Source organism: Xiphophorus couchianus, chromosome 2 (assembly GCF_001444195.1).
Source record: "Xiphophorus couchianus chromosome 2, X_couchianus-1.0, whole genome shotgun sequence".
NCBI lineage: Eukaryota > Metazoa > Chordata > Actinopteri > Cyprinodontiformes > Poeciliidae > Xiphophorus > Xiphophorus couchianus.
In genome coordinates, this window is record NC_040229.1 from 9,266,381 (window position 1) to 9,286,845 (window position 20,465).

Sequence of the window (20,465 nt, forward strand, 5' to 3'; positions counted from 1 at the left end):
AGCAAACACTCCTGCCTTGCTCCGTGGCACTAAAACATTGTTTTCTCTGTGCTGCCTCATCCCTTTTCCTCGTGTTGTGCTTCCTTTTTGTTTTTTTTCCGACTGACCCGTGAGCAGGTGGTTGTGGAGGGGTCGTGACCCCCTCTGACTCTGTGTATGCGTGTGTGTGTTGACCTTATCGTGGTGACGGTTTGTTCTCCTGCAGCTTCTTGGTATTTTTTCAGTTCCTGGCTGTTTGTGTGTTTTGTTTTTTTTGTTTTGTTTTTTTGATTAATCCTGGAAGTTGAAGCGGAAATGTTGGCTAATGTTTGAGCTGAGTAACGCCTCTGGGAGCCGCCTCGCCCCCTGGTGTCTGCAGCATGAACTGCAGCAGCCACTGCAGAGACCAGGAGGCGTAATGATAGAGACAAGCAGCACAACCTGGTTGTAGTGATCAACCTAGAGCTGGGCGATGTGGACTAAAAATTTACTTGTTGCTCATTCATTTTAAAGCTTTGCTATTAATAATTTTATGCTGATTTGTTAGAAAGTGAAGTATTTCCTTGTATGTGAAACAGATGGCATAAAACATAACTACAAGATGCTCAATATTCTTTATATTAATTTTTTTTTGCCTGTTGGAGTTCTCATAAAATAGCAACTTTTATTCTTCTAATATGACCACTGTACTCTAGCAACATTATGACTGTATTCTCAAAATTAAAAATGTTTGCCTGACCCTTATATCTTGTCGTAGAGTTGACCTAAATTCAAAGTCCAAATAAGTGGAAGTGGTAAAACACGAAACAAGATGGGTGTGCTGACATCACTGAACTTTTGAAACCCAAGGAATTCATTGTTTAAAAAAAAAAATCCCGATTTTGGAAAAATGTAATCTCCAAAAACCAAAAATTGATTTGTTACCCAGTCCTAGATTAGCCTTTATTGAGTCTTGAACATTTCTGTTACCACGGTGATATAATACATACCCAGCTGAAGACGTGAAGGAAGCGTAACTGAAGATATCAAACACGGAACAAATGGAGCTTTAACACTGATGGAGAGAATGATTAGAACAGAACATGTTGGAAAACAGGAATACTTGGGAATACTCGGCGTCCTGGGAGCCTGTGGAAGTTGGTTTCAGGAACACCAGTCAGCCTTAAGATCTCCGAGTCGTTACCCAGCCGTGTCTGATTTCCACACGCCCGTTTCCTGACTGGTTGTTTGTCGTCAACAGGTCAGGCCGAGGCTGGCCATGCCCACCAACGTCCCCATCGCCCCGGCCCCTCCCCCGCCAATGATGGCGGCCCCCCAGCTGCTCCAGAGGCCCGTCATGCTGGCCACCAAGCTGGCGACCTCGCTGCCCTCGGCCGCGCCCATCCACCAGGTCCGCATCGTCAACGGGCAGCCGTGCGGCAAGACGGGCGCCGCCCCGCTGACCGGCATCGTCATCACCACGCCCGTCACTGCCACGCCCACGCGACTTGCAAGCCCCGCCTCTCTCCCTGTTCCCCCGCCTCCAGCCCCACCCATCCAGATCAGCAGCCTGATCGCTGAACCCAAGGTAAGAGTCCATGACCGCTATCAGAGTGTCACTTCACAGTAGCTGCGTCTCCATTACAAACCTGCACAAAACTTTACTAATCTAGAAAAAGCACAATTTCAAAATTCTAATTTCTCAAAAGTTATTTGTTGGACAGCTACTCTTTACTTTTACTTGACTAAAAATATGTTGAAGTAATGCTACTTTTACCTGAGTACAATTTTTGGGTACTCTGCCCAACGTGGTATGAGCAGCGCCACACAGAGGGTGATTGACATCTCTAAGACCCTCCCTCTGGCTCTAATTGGTTGTTTGTAGTTAGCAGCTCATTTTTTCAGACCATCTCAAATCAAACTGTCACAACACACTGACGGTTTCAACAAATATGTAAAAAATATTTTGTTATATAAAGCTACATACTGCAGCTTTAAGCAGATTTATTTTCAGAATTCCAATTTGCACAGTTGTATGTTGAATGGAAACGCAGCCATTGGTGCAGTCTGGGAGCTATCTGTAAACTATATGAACTATCTGGGTTTTATTTCAAACACCATGTAATTTCTCATGGGTCCTGGTTATCCTCCTGCAGCTCTTCATCTCTCCAAACCTTAACCTGCTGTCGTCACCTTCCTCCTCCTCCTCCTCATCATCCTCTCAGCAGACTGTTAAACTGGAAACAGCAGAACAGAAAGCTGCGGTCAGCCTGCCGTCCTCCTCCACCCCGTCTCTCTCTCCACCCCCTCGACCCAAAAAGGAGGAGAACCCCGAGGTGAGACCAGCAGAACTCTTCATATTGAAAGCTTTCTCTTAGTTTATCCAAATATGATTTGAACTTCTCCATGTGCTGTTTATAAAGCCGCTCTTCCTCTTTCAGAAACTGGCCTTCATGGTGTCTCTGGGCCTCGTCACACACGACCACCTGGAAGGTGAGCGGTACTCCGGGCAGCTGCTGGTCCAAAAGCTGCTGCAAAGCAAACGTTTTCGGCTCTGAAACTTTTGGTTTCTGTCCTTGCAGAGATCCAGAGCAAAAGGCAGGAGAGGAAGAGGAGAACGACGGCCAACCCGGTGTATAGCGGAGCCGTGTTCGAGCCCGAGGTAACGTCGATTTGAGCACACAGGTTTATTTTAATCAGTCCCTCCTGGATATTATGGTTTTGTGATTGTTGCAGTCTAAAATTACTGATTTATCAAAATGCACAACAATGATTCCTTATTGGGCAATTACACCATGGCTATATACAAAGAATAAGCAAATCTGACAAAACATCACAGAATGATTTTCGAACATTACCGTTTTGCATCCCACATGCTTTCATCTTGCAGGTTTGACTTTCAAAACATGTCATGAAACAGGAAGTTAAATTAAAAGGAAGGGGATTGATAAAAATTCAAGTGAGTTGCAGTGATTGATCAGAGAAGAAGGAAATGCAGAGAGCATTTGCGGAAAAGTTGCGATGAGTGCTTTAAATTGCAAGTATATAAATAATTTGCGAATGATGACTGAATTTGCATTTTTAGTTGCAAATGCAACACCATAACTTCCTGGAGGGACCGCTGAATGAGTTTGAGGACCAGATCAGCAGCTCTCATGCCGAGTTAACCTGCAGATTCTCAGAGTTTAGTTTGGACCGAACTAAACTCCGATAAAATCAGACTTTTTTTCTGTTGTTGATCCAGTTGTTCTGTTTATGTTTCAGAGGAAAAAGAGTGCAGTGAGTTACCTGAACAGCCCTCTGCACCAGGGGACCAGGAAGAGAGGTCTGTATGAAACTCAGAGACCGACTCCCAGTCCAAACCAGTTCCAGTCTGTAGAGACTAGATTTATTAACACGCTGTGCAACTCCTCCTCCTTTCCTCTACTGCTTCCTGTCGCTTCCGTCAGGCGGATTTCTGCTCGTTTGTCAGAGCGCTTCCATGAACAACCTCAGCGAAGTCGGACTTTGGTCTCCTTGTGTGTCTGCGGCTTTAAACGACGTTCAGTTGAATCCAAACATGTTCACATACGTGTTCTTTGAGGCGTGCAGTCAGATGCACACATGAATAGTCAGGGAGAGAACTGGGAGCTTAGAAAGTAGTTTCGTAATAAAAAAAATATACACAATCATCTGGAATCAGAACTTCAAAGCTCATTTTTTAAATTTTGGTTAAAAATCTGAAAATGTTAGAAGATGTAGGTGTTGTAACATCTTCAGCCTGCTGTCCACAAATTTATAAAACCACTTTGATGAGGTGGTTCAATTGAATAGTTAAAATAGTATTGAACAGTACTCTAATACTGTTCAATAGGTACATGCAAGCTAATCAAAAACAGCCATTTGGTCTATAATGGTTTTATTGGGTAATGCTAATTAAAAAGTTAGTTGTGTTAACCCTAAATCACTAATCATAAACATTAGTGCTGCGCTATTCTTCTTCTTCTTAAAAAAAAATAAAATAATTTCCCTGCTGGGATGAATAAATTCTTCTTATACTAACACGATACTTAGCCGAAGCTAACGCTGAAGTGCTTCGGAAATGGAACTGTTGGGTAAAAATTTGATCCCACTTCAAAATAAGAGCATAAATATTAATGTCCATTTAATTAAGTCGATAACCAAACCTTTAACTCTTTAGCACGTGTTGAATAAATGGAGTTAGGATTTAAATGGAAAATGGTTTAAATGAAGTTGGGTATAAATGGAGAAAGTTTGTGTGTGCTAACCGTTTTCAAAGTTGGCAAAAACTCAAAAGCAAAATCAAAGAAATTAGCTACAATGTTAGCGGAAATGTGCCTACCATTGGTTCTCGGTTTGGAACGTCTCAATAAACTCTTCACTAAATGGATGGGAGGAAATTTGAGGGTAATTGCACATCACCAGGGTATTTTATTAACACCTAATGGCACTATACTTTATAAATACCAAGTGAAGTACAAATTAAATCCTAAAAGTCTTTCCATAAGAAGCTCCTCCCTTTCTTTAGTCTCCCAGCAACCAGCAAAGCTTAGCTATGGTGGTGGTGGACTAATGGTTCCCGCTTGAGTGGCTCGCTGTGGTGGGTTCAGACTGGTTTCTGGAGCTCTTTGATAAACATCCATAAATCCAGTTTAACCTTTTAACAGAAATGCATCCTGGGACCTGAAGGCAGTACTAATGTCTAATTTTAATAATAAGAAGAAAAAGGTGTCTGTTTCTGAGAGTCATGTTCCTGCTGTAACACGACTAACAGGCAGCTGCTGGTGTAACATCTCACTGGTCTTCGACTGGGGGACTATACTGGTTTAACAGGAACCATTTTAAACTTAATAAACGGATGAATGTTGTCGTTTTAACTCGGAGCTAGATGCTAACGCACCTTTAATTGAATCTCAGGTCACATTTGTGCCCTCAGAACGTCAGCTTCACCTACAGCTGAGGTTCTGACACGCTTGATGGGGAGGTGAGGCGATGGTCAGACTCTCCTGGTTTCATTTACTTCACTTCCTGTTTGTCTTTTAACTTTCAGCCTTGTTAAGTCTCCACTGTCATTGGTTCATGGCCTGATGATAATGGATGTCGCTATTTATTTGCCAATCAAGGCAGGTTCAGTGGCGGGTTAATGAAATCTGAAGCTGGGCGTACACTGCGCCGTATTTTCAGTCATATTCAGCTCGCAGGGTTCAATAATTCACATGTTCTCACACTATCTGCATTCCCAACGCGTTGTAGCCTTGAATATGAAGAAAAATAGAAGAAGAGGAGAATACGAAACAAAAACAAACATTCTTTTTTGCTAATCCTTTTTTCTTTTTAACTGTTCAGAACTGGACTTGAATTTATTTATTTAAATTCATATGTACAAATATAATGTATATATATAATACAACATATAATACAAACTCATATTTTGTACATTTTTGTACTTAAATTTGCATCTCTACTGCTTGTAGAAGCAAACCTAGCACTTTTTTAAAATCATTTTTGGCAAAAATTAATATTTTGGAAAATGACCCATTTTAAAAACTTCCAGATAAGTCGCATTCAAGGGGCACCTAGCAACCCCGGCCAAGCCCAGCCTTGTTACCTAGCAACCGAAATGGAACTCCAGCATTTGTGGTCAACTAGTTTCACCACTATATAATGGCTGCTGGAAAAGACAAGTGTATGTTCTGTTCAAGTCATTTTTGAATTATGCTGTTCTGGCAGTAGTGAGGCCTGTGAAACCGAACAAAAAAAATGTGATTATTGACCAGATTAGTTTGATTTTAACTTGATTATAGAACTTGTTTGCTCTGAAACAAGTGTAACAAACGAGTAAAAGCAGAAGAACCCTGCAGTGGGGGGCAAATACTTACTCACTGATCTGTCTGTAACCTTACAGTGAGTTCTGGATCTATTCTAGACTATAGCCAGACCCAGTCTGATTAATGGATGGGCATTTATTCTGGTCATGAGAATTCTTATTTATTTTTGCAATGATAAATTTCAGTTATTGGTGGTGGATAAATGAAAACCAAAGTGACGGTAGCCTATGATCAGAAATTTTATTTTTGCTATTTTCTCCACTTTGTTTCACTAAATATCAGTCAATTCAAAAATGTTATTAGATGCAGTTTAGTGATATAATCAGACTTCTTTATGCGGTTGATGTCCTAAAGAAGCGTACTGCAAATGGAAATGTTTTTCAAGAGCAGTATTTGTGTTTGTGTGGCTACAATGCCACATAGTTATAGTTACCTAAAAAGAACTGTTAGTTCCTTTTTAATAGAATTACAGTTCTTATTAAAAAGAACAAACAAGTTCTTTTTTAGATAGATGTATGACTGTATCGCAATAGTACCAAAAATATTGTGATAAAGTACATATCACCACCCTAGTTCAGACTAGAGACACACTGATCCGATATAGATATCGGTATCGGACGTTATTAAAAAAAGTCTTAATCTGGTATTGGTGACAATGTGTCTATAAGTGAAGATCTATTTGGTCTAATTCTATGCATTGTGCTCTGAGCGACGTCATGCTTTATTGTTTATTTTAGATTATATTTAGAATTGCACTTTCTAAACAGAACAACTTGACAAATGGTCTGTTGTAGTTTATTTTTACATGTTTGAGCAGGTAGTTGACCTATTGTTTTAGTCAGTTTCTTTATTTATTTTATATTGGCTGTTGTTCTCCTAATTGCTCTGACTGAACAAGTTAAATATGTTGTTTTTACATGTTTCACCAAGCTTGTGAAGTTATTGGTGTATTTAAGTTTGGTGTACTGATACAGAGTTATCAAATAAATTTGTAATTTAGTACACTTATGCCTGTGTTTAAAAAAAAACCCCAAAAAAACAAAACATTTTAAGGTAATTCAGCGCTGTTTTTTTTTATATATTGGTGTGGCATCGGCTGATGCTAAACCTCAGATATCGGTATCGGAAGTGAAAAAAGTGGATTGGTGCCATGAAACGGATGGATTTTGGTAGCATTTTCCTGCAGTTTGAACGTAGCTGAAGTTAAAGACAAATAGGGCGTGAGTTTGGTTGAGAGGTGTTACCTGAGCAGGTGTGTTGGCCTGTCTGTAGCCTGCATGGAGCTGGTGTCGTTCACTAACACTGCTGTCTGTGCTTCTGACTCCTCTTCCTCACTGCTCCCTGATTCATGCTAGCCAACGAAGACTCCCTTTCCAAGGTATGTCATACAGACGCTCTGTTTTTTTTGTCTTCTCCCCCCTCTCCATCTTTCTTTTTTTTTGTTTTGTTTTGTTTTTCCGTCTTTGTCGTCTGTCTCATTCCACCCAGGTCGCCCACCCAAATTCAGCAGCGTCCCGGAGCTGGGCAGCCTCACCCCGACCTCCCCCTCCAGCCCCGTCCGTCCCCTCCCCCTGCCCAGCCCCGGCTCTGGGGACGTAAGTAACGATGGGGGAGACGGCGGACGCCCCCGTCACACGCAGCCCCGCTGTCGCCCATTCACACACACCGCCATCACTTTGTTGTCCATGTGGTAACCATGAGCCATCACTTCCTGTCATTCAGCCTTACAAAGTGAACAGAGTCCATGAATAACACACACATCCTAACAGACACACACACATCCATCAGAGCTCTAAACGAGACCAGCTGTAAACTAAACCAGATCACGGTCCCGCCCCCTTCCCTTTGCCCTGCCTCGCCCCGCCTCTCCATGCAGGGTGGGTGGGGCTCTTACGGAAACTGATTTGGTCCAATTCTTCCTCGCAGGGAGACATCCACGAGGATTTCTGCACTGTGTGCAGACGCAGTGGCCAGTTGCTCATGTGCGACACGTGTTCTCGTGTTTATCACCTGGACTGCCTGGATCCACCCCTGAAAACCATTCCTAAAGGCATGTGGATCTGTCCAAAATGCCAAGACCAGGTAACCGCAGCAGCAGAGACTGATCCAGGGTCAGGGGAGCGTTAGCTGTGCTGTTGTCAGGGCTGAAACGATTAATTGGATTAATCATGATTAATCGATTATTGAAATAATCATCAAATAATTTAGTAATCGATTAATCATTAACTGGAGTTTACAGACTCAAAAAAAGGCCATTTGCTATACAGTCAGAGCAGTAATTTAGCCAAAACTGTATAAAAATATATACATTTTGTATTTAAGATGACATACTGATCTACCCAAAACTTAATTTGCATAGTTTTAGCTTCACCCAGTTAAAAGTTTGTGGAAAAATATTTTATTAAAGGGACAGAATTATGTCAGATTTATTTTTTTGAGCTTTACATCATGTTATAATGTTATCCTCCCCTATCAAAAACATACCTGGAGTGTTGCTTTGAATCTTTCATGCATGTTTGAGAAGTCCTTCAATCTCCATGGCAACCATTCAGATGTTCAAAACACCTGAGTGGACCTAGCTCCGCCCTTAAGGTGCAGCTCCTCCTTAAAGCTGCAGTTTCCAAGCTTCCACCTCACAGAACAGCCCTTTCTCTGTGACTCCCCCCTCAGTTCCTTCAGACTAGCCAACAGCAATTAACAAACACCTGCTGGGTTCATTACATGACCTACTTCTCAATGCAGCCCGGGTAAGAATGTTGTTAACGGGTTGTCTTCCTGAAAGATCCTGAGTTTTTAAAGAGACAGAATCCAACATCTAAGGCGTTTAAATTACAAAGTCAAATTTTTTAAGTCATATTTGATATATACAGCAGTTATATATACAGCAACAACCAAAGTTAAAATAGTTACTTGATTTGCTATAATATGCCACAATGTGTTAGGAAAATACATAATACTGCCCCTTTAATAACTTTTTGCTATCCAAGTATTAGTCAGTAGATTAAAAGAAAAAGTCTTTTAATCAACACTTTGTTGATGAGTCATGCAGAAAGGTCTGAGCGCTCCATATTTTGATTTTAAAAGTATATTTTAGCTGCAGATACATCCTTTGCTACAAATGATCAAGCATCCGCTGTAGGAATGCTATGTTGTTGCATTTTGAGCAATAAAATGTTTGTTTTCTTATTTTAAAAAATGTTTATCTGCAATTTTTAAATATAGTCTAATGCATAAAAAAGGCTTAAATGACATTTCTGCAGAATGTGCCAGTTTTTTTTATCCAATTAATCATCAAAAATAATCAATAGATTAATTGCTAACAAAAAAAATGGTTAGCTGTAATATTAAACGCTGTTTCAGCTTTAGGACTGTTCAGTACTTTGTAAGCACACACATGATGCAGTACTGGTTTTTTTTTTGTGCTTATGTCTCATTCATTGTGTCAGTTGAGGTTGACATCTCACGTCCATCCACTCCATCACCCGTTCCCCGTCAGTCCCACGCAGCGTGGAGGCTAACCTCGACTCTTTAAATCTGTTCTCGGTCTCAGCCTTTGTAACACCCCTGAGCTTCTCCCCTCAGATCCTGAAAAAAGAAGAAGCCATTCCCTGGCCCGGCACCCTGGCTATCGTTCATTCCTACATCGCATACAAAGAAGGTGAGTCTTCCTCAGGGTTCCTCCGGGGGCCTGAAATCCTCAAAAATGCTTGAATTTCAAGTTTGGAAAGTGCTTGGTTTCTGTTTAAAGTCATTGAAAGTGCTTGATATTCAAACTAAGTTTTGTAATAAAGTGCAGTGTAACCTTTTGAGTAAAAGTTTAAATTTGTAAAGCGTTATTTACAGTTGAAACCAGATATTTAAATTGGTCCTGTTGTGCAAAATTCACATTTTGGAGGTTTTTTGTATTTCTGTTTGTGTTTCAAATGGTGCTAGAAACGGAACAAGCGCTTAAAAAAAATTAAATCCTAGCTGTTTTTTGGCAATAAGTTAGTGTTTTTTGGTGTCTGCAAAATGACCAGTTTCATTAGTCGCATTCCAGGGGCACTACGCCTGTTACCTAGCAACCCTAACCTAGCCCAGGTCGGTTACCTAGCAACCCAAGCAGAATTCCAGCACGTTTCACCAGCTAGTTTTGTTGTTGATAGGCTGTTATACTCCTAGTTGACGGAACCGAGTTCTGTTGTTTTTACATGTTTGATCAAGCTTGGTGTATTTAAGTGCTATACTAGTGCAAAGTTATCAAATAAATTTGTAATTTAATACATTTTTACCTGTTTTTTAAAAAAGAAAAATTTTAAGTCAATTCAGCACTGATGTTTTTTTTTCTGTCTCGGATCAGAATCGACCAATATTGAACCTCAAATATCTGTATCGATATCGGAAGTGAACAAAGTGGCTCGGTGCAGCCCTACCTAGCATCCAGAAACTAATTGCAGCATTCTTGTTGCTTTTGCAGGAGGCTCCACTTCTGCTTTTCAAAGATGTGCGGTTGTATACTTGCACATTTGTTTGTAGCCAGTTTAATGTGCGATTGTAAGTGTTGAGTTGGCCAGCAGCAGCTTGAATTTGAATTTAAACTGGCAAAGGCCCTAAAACAGCCGAGATAGAACTGAGCAGACTAAAATCTTAAGAATGATTTTGTGCAAAAAATGTAATGGACATGTTTTGTGTAGCTTATCAACCTATCCTAACTTGTTCAAGGAATCATAACTGGTCACAGACACATTTTTTTTGTCATTGTCTGAAGTTAAATCTGACTAAATTTCTCATTTTACACAAGTTGCAATTATTAAAATTATTTTTATTTGCTTAACTGTTGCTAAACTGCTAAGACTGTTCTGTGTTTCAGCTAAAGAAGAGGAGAAGCAGAAGCTGATGAAGTGGAGCTCGGAGCTGAAACTGGAGCGCGAGCAGCTGGAACAGAGAGTCAAGCAGCTCAGTAACTCCATAACGGTGAGAAACATCCACTTTTCAACAAGATATATAAGCTTCTTTTAAGTCAACAATTCTTGAATATAAGTGAAAAAATGTATTCTAGTATCACTTGCACTTATAAGACATTTTTCTCATATGTGGGGAAAAAAATCTGTTAGTGGAATTTGTACTAGTCACTAAAACTCCTTGTTTTATAGAGGTGATAATATCCTATGATGATACATTTCTGCTACATTTCCTCTTAATTTTGTCAACAAATTTTTGCCTGTCTGATCTGATGCTGCTGCTTCTTTCTGCAGAAGTGCATGGAGACCAAAAACACCATCCTGGCTCGTCAGAAGGAAATGCAGCTTTCCCTGGACAAAGTCAAGCATCTCATTCGCCTCATCCAAGCCTTCAACTTCAACCAGGCCCTGGCGGAAACGGAGGGAAAGGACGTCCGGGTGCAGGACAGTGCTCGGATCGTTGTCAGCTCCGGAGCTGCAGCTGAACTTGGCGCGGCGGGGAAGCCGGTGGTGAGCAGCTCTCTGGTCAACAGCAAACAGGAGGAGCAGCAGACAGAAGGAGCAGCAGCAGCAGGGGGAGAAGGCGGAGGAGGAGGAGGAGACGGCAACAGCACAGTGCTGACTAACTGCCCTGCTGCTGGGGCAGGGGTTGCGCCGGGGTTAGGGGGTCACACAGAGACCACTCCTTGTGTCGAGGTTCAGCCTGAGACTGAGGCAGCTCCTGCGGCTCCTGCAAAGGTGGCCACCACCAACGGTACGACGGAGCTGCCGCCATGCCCCGCCCACAGCCCCGCCGCCGCTGAGAACAAGATATCTGCCGTGAACCCTGCAGAGACGGCGGTGGAGAAGAAGCAGGAGGAGCTCAGCGACGGCAGCAACAACAGCAAAACCTCAGAACCCTCCCAGCATTCTTTGCCAGCTCTGCTTAGCAGTTTGGACGATAAAAAGTAACACTGCGTCCCTGTGGCTGCAGGAAGTCAAACATATATATTAAAAAAAAGACCTTTGCTTGCACCGCACGGTGCCCTGAAGTTGCCAATCTGTATAAATGTTGTTTGTTTGCATTGTATTGTCAGACTGTGTCAATGGTAGATGTACAGCCCAAGTCACATGACTCTGGGAAGACCCGGGTCATCATGCCAATTAGTGATAGACGTCATGGAGGGAACACTCAAAGGAAGATTTTCTTCATCATCACACCGGTGTGTGCCTGTTACAGTGGCCCCTGTGTTCTGTTGACGGCTCCAAGGAGAACCCAGAACATGGAACCAAACATCTGTCGGGGGGAGCTGGTCCAAGAAGCAGTGTTGTAAACGTTTGTGTACTGAAAAGAGAACCTGTTTGCGTCCTCGTCCCGTTGACCCTGACGGGAACGGCGCTCCACAGTCCGAGTTCTCAATTAATTTCCTCACCTGAAACCAAACCAGAACCCAATCAGGACCGATCTGTCCTAACCCAAAGGCTTCAATTTGATTCAAGCTGTCATCACAAAACAAAATTGATGAGGCAAATGTGACCATGAAGTGTGTTTTCAAAACTTGAGGTTTGTCACCCATTACTTGCCCAGTCTGCTCTCACCAGGTCCCGCCCTCTTTTGGTCAGACTCCGCCCACTTTTGGTTAGACTCTTTTCACTTTTGGTCAGACTCCGCCCACTTTTCTTTAGACTCTGCCCATGTCCTGCATCAGCTCAGTTTAAATTTGATTGGATGAAAAGTTATGACAAACCCTTTAGTTCAGGAGGAGTTGCAAACATTTACATTTTTTTTGGTTTTATATGAAAAGAAACAAAATGAGTTAAACACATGAGGCCACTCCAGCCTTTTGTAGATCTATAGAAAAGTGTTGCGACTAATCATAAATTAAAAAACCGAAGTTAAACGCCTTAATCCAATAACCCTTGAGTTATTGGATAAATTTAACTCAAGGGTGTCCAAAGTGTGGCCAGGGTACCATTTCTGGCTCTTGAAATTATTTTGTCTGCCCCTTGACTTCAAGTCAAGAATGGTAAAAAAATTTGGCTAACAGAATAGAAAACAATTGATGAGCCAAAGAAATTGCCATTTGTCAGTTCTTCTTTTAATAAGAAACTGGTCCAAAACCTATTTTATGTTTTGTTTTTTTAATATTATATAGATTTAATTAAAATGTTATTTATTTTTAGTAAGTAAAACTAAAAGAAATTGCTATAATAAAATTTTTGTATTTTAAATATATTTAATTTTGTGGCCTGCCAGTAATTTAAATTTGCTAGTTTTGATCCCCAGGACATTATGGAAAAGCTCTCATGTGTCTCTGGTGCAGGAAGTCCAAACCATATATTTCCAAACTTTTATCTTCAGTTTAAGTTTTGACTTGAGCTCAGTTTGTTGAGTTACTTCCTCTTTATAGGGGATTTCACCTTGTCAAACAGTTCAGAGAACATTTCAGGGTCCCCAAAGGTCCCACCAACCAGTGAAGAAAGGTCTAATGTAGGTCCAGAACTGGGTTTCCTTTAAGAGTGAACTCGCACTGAGTCGCAAAGTTCCTTTGAGTCATGCTGAAGCCTTTGAGACTTTAAATTAATCCAAAAATAGTCCAACTCCGTCGGTTGACCCTGTCGCCCACCATCATCACCTTCCTTGCAGTCCTAGGTTTTGTACCAGGGTCTCCCAGTGAAGAGGGTGCAGCCCTGTGGGAGATTACAGATGTTCCCTGATGGACACCGGGTTGAACCCCGATTTGGTCCCGAGATGAGGACGAACAGGAGCGGTAGCCTAACAGATGTTCTCAGTGGTGTCGGTCAGTGTAGTGATTGAGTTTTCATTCGTGAGTCGTGTGTGTGAGTGCGTGTGTGTATGTGTGTGTCAACTGTGAGCACTAAATGTGAATTTGCAATATTGCAACATCAACACACACAAACTCTATCTGGGCTGTTTGTTTTTTATAGGAAAAGATATTCAGGTCTTCCTAGTCTCCAGAATAAGTGCTTTCTGTTCCTGAACCTGCTGGACTGGCATCATCATCATCATCATTGCCATCGTCGTCATCATCGCCGCTGCCGCCGCTGGGCGGTGGTGATCGTTTGAATCCTGAACTGCCAAAATCCTGATGTTGTTTCCAAATTCAGCAGGGACTCGTCCTCTTACTGTCCTCGAAGATCAAATCATTGGAAAGATTCAGATGCAAAGTCCCGGCCGAGACAGGAGAGCGTTGGGAACAATGACCACAGCAGGACGTGTTCCAGTCCGGAAAAACGGGGAGATCTGTTGGAGGTTAAAGGACGACAACACAATTCCTGAGATTAAAGCACAAGCTTGCTGCATTACAAAGAAGTGCTGAAGAGCTTTTTGTACGTTCCCGTGGAGTTAAACAGAGTATGCATCTCTTCATTGTCGTGTGATTTCCCCTTACATTGCCAACATGTCCCCTCGGTATGACCCTGAGGCTGGAGTCCAATTAGGAGTTTGTCCCACTGAGTCTGGCTTGGAGCCGGAACACGAAGCCGATGGTTATCGGAGCAATTGATCGGAACATTGACAAGGTGAATAGAGATTAAAGTTGCTGCCATTAATGCTGGAAACTTTAGTTTTACTTGGGGTTCCTTTGGTTCTCTGACGTGCTCACTCCTTCCTGAATGTGAGGAAATGTTTCAGACATTTTTAAGGAGAATTCCCTCTGAAAATTCCTTTTGTTACACAAAATCAGTCCAGAAGTATATATCGCCAACTCAAGTCCTCAAGAGCTACCGTCCTGCTGTAACTTTTAGATCCAGCCCTGCTCCAACACGCCTGAATTACCTCCTTACCTTGTCATAAAGTACTGCTACGGTACTTTGTACCTTGAGATAATGAGGCATTTGTTTGATTCTGGTATCTTGGAGCAGGGATGCATCTAAAGTCGAACTTGAGGACTGGAGATATGCCTTATTTCTACTGAGTGGTGCTGTTCTGGACACTATTTGGTCTGTTTGAACAGACCTGTACCACAGCCTTCCTGGGCTCCCTTCAGTTGTACTTCTATGGGACAATAGTACAGTTAGAGCAGAGATACTTGTGTCACACCACAGTCCATTTGGAGGATATGAGATAAGCATGAGACATACTAATAAGTTATATTTGTTGTTTCATTGCAATATTGTGTTTAGGTTTAACCCTGCCTGCCCAATGAGAGTCCAACTGGCAATGGAAACACTCCCTTGAGAATGCCGGACTGTACAGTAGAGTATCATACAGACCTAATATGTACCTCTCAGTCGAAATGAGGCAAAAAGATGCTTCTCTGCTCCAACAAGAAGAATCCCTGTTGGATATTGTCCACTAAGGACAAGCTAATTCCTTAGCTAAGAAATTGTTATAAGTGACATTTCCTTAGCTTGTCACTTATAACAAGCTAAGGAATTACCTACTTAGCTTGTCATAAAAAACTGCAGAGGCCTGGTAATGAGTCATTTGTTTGATTCTGGTGTCTTGGAGCAGGAATGCATCAAAAGTAGTATTTGATGAATAGATATATGCCTCTTTTCCACTGAGCGGTATGGTTGGTGCAGTTCAATGTACTATTTTTTTAATGTTTCTGTAGTAAAAGCAGCCCATACAACAACCCATACTGCACCATCCCTAGGCATTCTTCAATTGTACATCTATAGGTCAGTTAGGCTGGAGCTATTGGTGTTTCACAACACAGTCCATTGTTTGGGGGACACGAGAAATACTAGCAAATCACATTTGTTGTTGCACTTGTATGAGGCAGCATTAGACGTTTGGGTTTGACCCCACTTGTCTGGTGAGTGTCCGACTTGTGGAGGGAACGCTCTTGAATATACTGGATCATGCCTCAGTGCAAACAAGGCAAAAGAGGCCTCTCTTCTCTAACACACCTGAATTACTTTCTTAGCTAGTTGTGAAGTACTGCAAAGGACTAGTAACAGGCCATTTGTTTGATTCTGGTGTCTTGGAGAAGTGATGCATCTGAAGTTGAGGACTGGAGTTATGCCTCGTTTCAACAGAGCAGTGCAGTTTGGTATGCTTTTTGTCGGTTTCCAATGAAAAAGCGGCCCATAGAATCAGTCTGTACTGCACCATTCCTGGACTCCCTTCAGTTGTAGGTATATGGGACAATGGCACTGTTATGGTGGAGTTACTGGTGTCATACAGTCCATTGATTGGGGGACAGAAAAACATTATTGCTTGAGACATACTAGTTCTCAACTTTGGGCATTTGGGTTTAACTTCCTCTGCCCAGTGAGAGTCCAGTGTTGGTGTTGGAAATGCTCTCCCTCATGAATAAACCAGACAACAAAATAGCATATTGGACCGTACTGAGCAATACCATACCGCTCAATGAAAGCGAGTCTCTAGAAACCCCACCACTAAGCTCAACAGACAAATATCCTAACACTTCTTGGATTTCTGCTCTCCTAGAAAAGACCCGTTTCCTCTCATGATGGTAGGGGTGAGCTCCTGTTTGGGTGGTGATCTATTGCGGGCGTCTTAGTTTTTATTTAAATTCATATCATGCAGACTCTTGTGAGTGAATCAGCATATCCCAATGGCACCTGGTTTTCTCCCATCAGCTGCACAGACTGCCTTCATTCCAAACGCCCCAGAGAAATATGTGTGTGTGGAGGGTGTGTGTGTTGGGTGTGTCCTGTAGAGTTCAGCTGATCTGACGGGGGATGAGCCAGACAGGAAACCCAAGTGTCCCCGCTTCCTTTTGGGTCCCACTTGTCTTGTGTAAATCTCCATTGGGTGGACGTGGTTCTCATTCCGGCCCGTAGATCCGACTGGTCATCAGGTCTCTGGATCCTTCCCTTCTGTACAGTAGGTACCTTTGAGTGCCTTTCTTCAAACAGCAGATAATATTTGTCTCTTGACTTGCACTGTGACTCGTAAAACTTAACAAACTCTCCGGGATCGCTCCCCACCTGACACCGAGCCCTGTCCACAATAGCCCTGCCCCAGAGGAAGCTGCGCCCTACTCCGCAGGCTGCCAGGAGTCGATGCAAGCTCGCCACTTCATACCAACCCGTTTGATTTGACCACATAGTGTTCTGTTGTTCATCCCTAGAAGTTGCCTTAAATGTATTTTATTTTCTGGTGAAATGTTCAGATTTTGGGTCAGAGGGGGTGGGGTTTGTGCAGGGGCAGTCTGAGATCGCACTCTGATCCGTTTGTCATGCACTTTTAGTTTGATCAGTATTATCAGAGCAGAGATGGGTTATGTTTTATTTTGAAAAAGCCCCCCGCCCTCTCTTTCTTCCTGTCTCTTATTTTGGAGGAGGGATGAGTTTGCAGGATCAGGTCACATGACGCGGAACGCATTGAACAAACCTGGGCCCAGCCAGCATCACCTGTGCTCGCTGTGGTGCAGCACATGCCTTCTTATGCAAGTTTTTATACCAACCTTTTTTATTATGCATTGCTTCGGTTTTTTTTATGTTTTTATGTGAAACTTAAGTCACCTTTTTTCTGTTTTTCTCTGAACATTCTGGCATCTCGATGCCAAACGTGTGCATGTGTTTACACATTCAGGTAGCCATTCAGGGTGGGTTTTCCTGACGGTGCCGAGAGGTTTGCTTTTATTAGGGGGGGTATTCTGCTGCAGTACTGCGAGTGACCACCGGGGGGCGGACTGGAGCGAGAGTTTGGCGCCATCTCGGCTCTCCTTTTAGCTTAGCTTTTGTTTAACTGCCGTTGCTGCGTGGAAACGGGGCGTTGAGATCTAAAATGCTCCTTAGTTGAAGTCTGGAAGCAAATATATCCAAAGAACTCTGCATATCATCGGGGTGTGAGTTTTCTGCGTCGTCCATCGACGGTTTGTGGGACACGCTCGGGGGGCTTCGGCGTGGGTCCTGGGGAGGAGGTTTGCCGTTCATCTTTCGGTTTTAAAGCGATCAAGTCATGATTGTGGCCTTCTAGTATTCTGTGGGTTCATGACGTCATTCACCTGTTGTTCCCGCTCAGCATCCATCTATCCACCCATTTATTCTGTCTGGATCCTCTACACCTGCAGCTTCTTACCTCATCCACAGCTGAGTCCGTCGGGGGTGTGTTGAGTGCAAAAAATCTGAAAAATACTACAAAAAAATAAAAATAGGAAAAAAAAAAAAAAGAATCTAAAAAATGAAAAGAAGTCTTTTTCTATCTTCCATTCGGTGAGATGCATTGTAGCGATCAGAATAAAGAAAAAGTTCACCTGGTGTGCTGAATAATGTGTAAATTGGTTATTACACAATCTGAATATTTGTATAATTGTTTGTATTTTTTCATAATGATTTTGGAAAGGAATGTGTTTATTTTTTTGACTTCTGTTCCAGATGTGTCTTCTGTTGGCCTGACATTGTGACTGGTCTGGTGGGATTCTTACCTCTGTATTGAGCCTCTTCTGTGATGAATTCTTTGTATGCAGTGTTTAGGAAATACTGTAGGGAACATGGGGAGGAGTTGATATTAGGAGCATTTGATCAATTTGTATTTATTTATTTTATCATTTTGTTAAAATAAATTGTGAAAAACAAAAAAGTCATCTGAAATTATTTATTTGCAATCTACCCTTAAGGTAATGCTTACCTTGATTATAGGCCTGAATTAAGAAAAATAAATTGACTATGGTAATTTAAACTTAATGAGGAGACATTAGTACTCTTAGTTAAAGAAAAATATAGCCAAACAACTCTTAGTCTCTGTCAGTGTTTTATGCATTGAACAATAAATTAAGTGAATTTGTTCTCAAACAGTTCTGCATAAATGCAGAATAAACACCAAATATGAATGTTTATTTAAAAAATCCTTAATAGTTAACACTCAATAAAACTGTGGAATAAGAAATACTAATAAACTACATAAACATGTAGCAGGGAAACCATTTTTATTGTCATTTATTGTTTATAATTATTGTACTTTATCTTTTATGTTCACAACTGTTCTGCTTTATGAAAATTACCGTTTTATTTTAATTGACCTATTGGCCCTTTTAAAATAGACCTTTCTTGGGCTCAATGAATTCTTACCTAATTAAATGAAGGTTAATTTAAAAAATAAAACTGAAACTCCAATAAAGTTTAGTGTAGGTTTGAAGAATAAATGTTACGAGGAATTTGAAATGAGGCCAAATTTAAGAACCGCCAGTTTATAATGAAAATCAGAAAATAAAACATTATTTTAATAAAACAGAAATCGAAAAGGAAATCGTTAGAAATCTTAAGTGCATTTTGTTTAAATATGTTTCTTTAGCTCATTAATACTGGATGTTTTTTTCACTTTCGACCTGAATGCTAGATGCTGTCATGTGTGGGCGGGGCCAGGAAACGCATGAAAACATACATAGAAATAAAAGTTGCGTCTCATAATAGCGCGTATTTTCGTCCTCTGCTGAATATTTGAACTGGCGCTAACATGTTGATGTAACACTACAAACAAAAAACACTTTTGGGGGAGAATTTTCATGGGTGCTAGTATTACATAGCGATATGTTGCCATTGAACCACAGCAGCAGAGTGGCGCAGCGGAAGCGTGCTGGGCCCATAACCCAGAGGTCGATGGATCGAAACCATCCTCTGCTATGATTTTAGTTTATTTATTTTTTTCATGTAGGAAAATTTAGGGTTAAATTTCTGAGTAGAAGATTAAACACAATGCCTTTTTAAGATATTATTTTTACGGCCTAGCTTGGTTGTCCCCAGAAAAGGCGTGAGTGCTAATGTTGTTAGCAGCTAGTTTAGTGCCGATATTATCATTTTACAATTTACTCTATACTGGTTTTTAGGTTGTCCAAGCGCAGCAGGTGATGTTGATTCCCCAGACTGGGCCCTAACAAGAAGTAGCAAGAGGCCGCAAACAGAAGCATCACGACAGCAGGTGGGCAGAGCCAGGCCAGGTAAGCTTCCCTACGCTGCCATTGAAGAGGAAGTAAACAGTCTGGAAGATGATCTCCGTGATGAAAGCTCACCAATCCCCGAAAATTAATAATTAAAAAAAAATAAATTCTCTGAACCTAATTTTTAATAACTAAATATTTGTACATTTTCCACGTTAAAAACCATTTCTTTGTCCTTAAAGTTACGTCACATACTTTTGCATTGTGGGTATTGCAGTGCGTGAACGTCGTCGGGATTATAACGCGGCTGTATTGGTGAAACTCTCAGCTGTTTATGAATTAGAGCAGTGGTTCTCAAACTTTTTTCAGTGATGTACCCCCTTAAAAATATATTTTTAGTCAAGTACCCCCTGACACGGGCAAAACATTTTTGGAATAAAAAAGAGGTACAGAGATCGTGGATGTAAATCCCATTAAAACATACTTTTCCATGTACGTTCTGTACTTCGTCGGTTCTGGTTTTGCCTTCTTTTTCACTTTATCTGTACTTTCAGCAGCATTGCTGCTACACTTTAGCCACGTCTCCATAGTTACAGTGTAATCATGATAACGACAGGTCGTTGACGAGTGCCCTGGGTCAAACTAACTTGGTGGGGGGGTCCGTTTTATTTTAAAGGATAATGAAACTAAATACTGAATATAAAATTCAGTGCATGAACACACATTTATATTTTATCAAACTTTTTACAAAATAATTTTTCCCAAGACTTATTATGAGGAGCCTACTGATTTTTAAAAGATATTTTGAAAAGCTTCACGTACCCCCTGCAGTACCTCCACGTACCCCCAGGGGTACACGTACCCCCATTTGAGAACCACTGAATTAGAGGATAAGAAAATAGCTCAGTTTAATCCGATTAGTGTTATTCCTCCATGGCTATTTC

At 41.5% G+C, this 20,465-nt stretch overlaps 1 protein-coding gene and 1 non-coding gene across 5 annotated transcripts in view; both read left to right on the forward strand.

Annotated features, from left to right (window-relative positions):
• The window catches only part of phf21ab (PHD finger protein 21Ab), a 34,557-nt gene extending 16,675 nt beyond the window's left edge, over positions 1-17,882 (forward strand). For 2 of the 4 annotated variants that reach the window (XM_028035825.1, XM_028035842.1), the window contains 10 exons: positions 1,220-1,546; positions 2,115-2,294; positions 2,400-2,451; positions 2,541-2,620; positions 3,223-3,283; positions 7,275-7,381; positions 7,713-7,868; positions 9,369-9,444; positions 10,636-10,739; positions 11,021-17,882. In XM_028035825.1, coding sequence (XP_027891626.1) covers positions 1,220-1,546; positions 2,115-2,294; positions 2,400-2,451; positions 2,541-2,620; positions 3,223-3,283; positions 7,275-7,381; positions 7,713-7,868; positions 9,369-9,444; positions 10,636-10,739; positions 11,021-11,677 — 1,800 coding nt within the window. In that variant the 3' untranslated portion in view covers positions 11,678-17,882. Of the gene's footprint in view, positions 1-1,219; positions 1,547-2,114; positions 2,295-2,399; positions 2,452-2,540; positions 2,621-3,222; positions 3,284-7,141; positions 7,165-7,274; positions 7,382-7,712; positions 7,869-9,368; positions 9,445-10,635; positions 10,740-11,020 lie in introns of all 4 variants that reach the window. The other 2 variants (XM_028035834.1, XM_028035850.1) reach the window with 2 other exon arrangements.
• A 1,313-nt stretch (positions 17,883-19,195) lies between these two features.
• Positions 19,196-19,267, forward strand: trnam-cau (transfer RNA methionine (anticodon CAU)). Its single transcript has one exon. It is a non-coding gene; the product is annotated as a tRNA-Met (tRNA).
• The last annotated feature ends 1,198 nt before the right edge of the window (positions 19,268-20,465 follow it).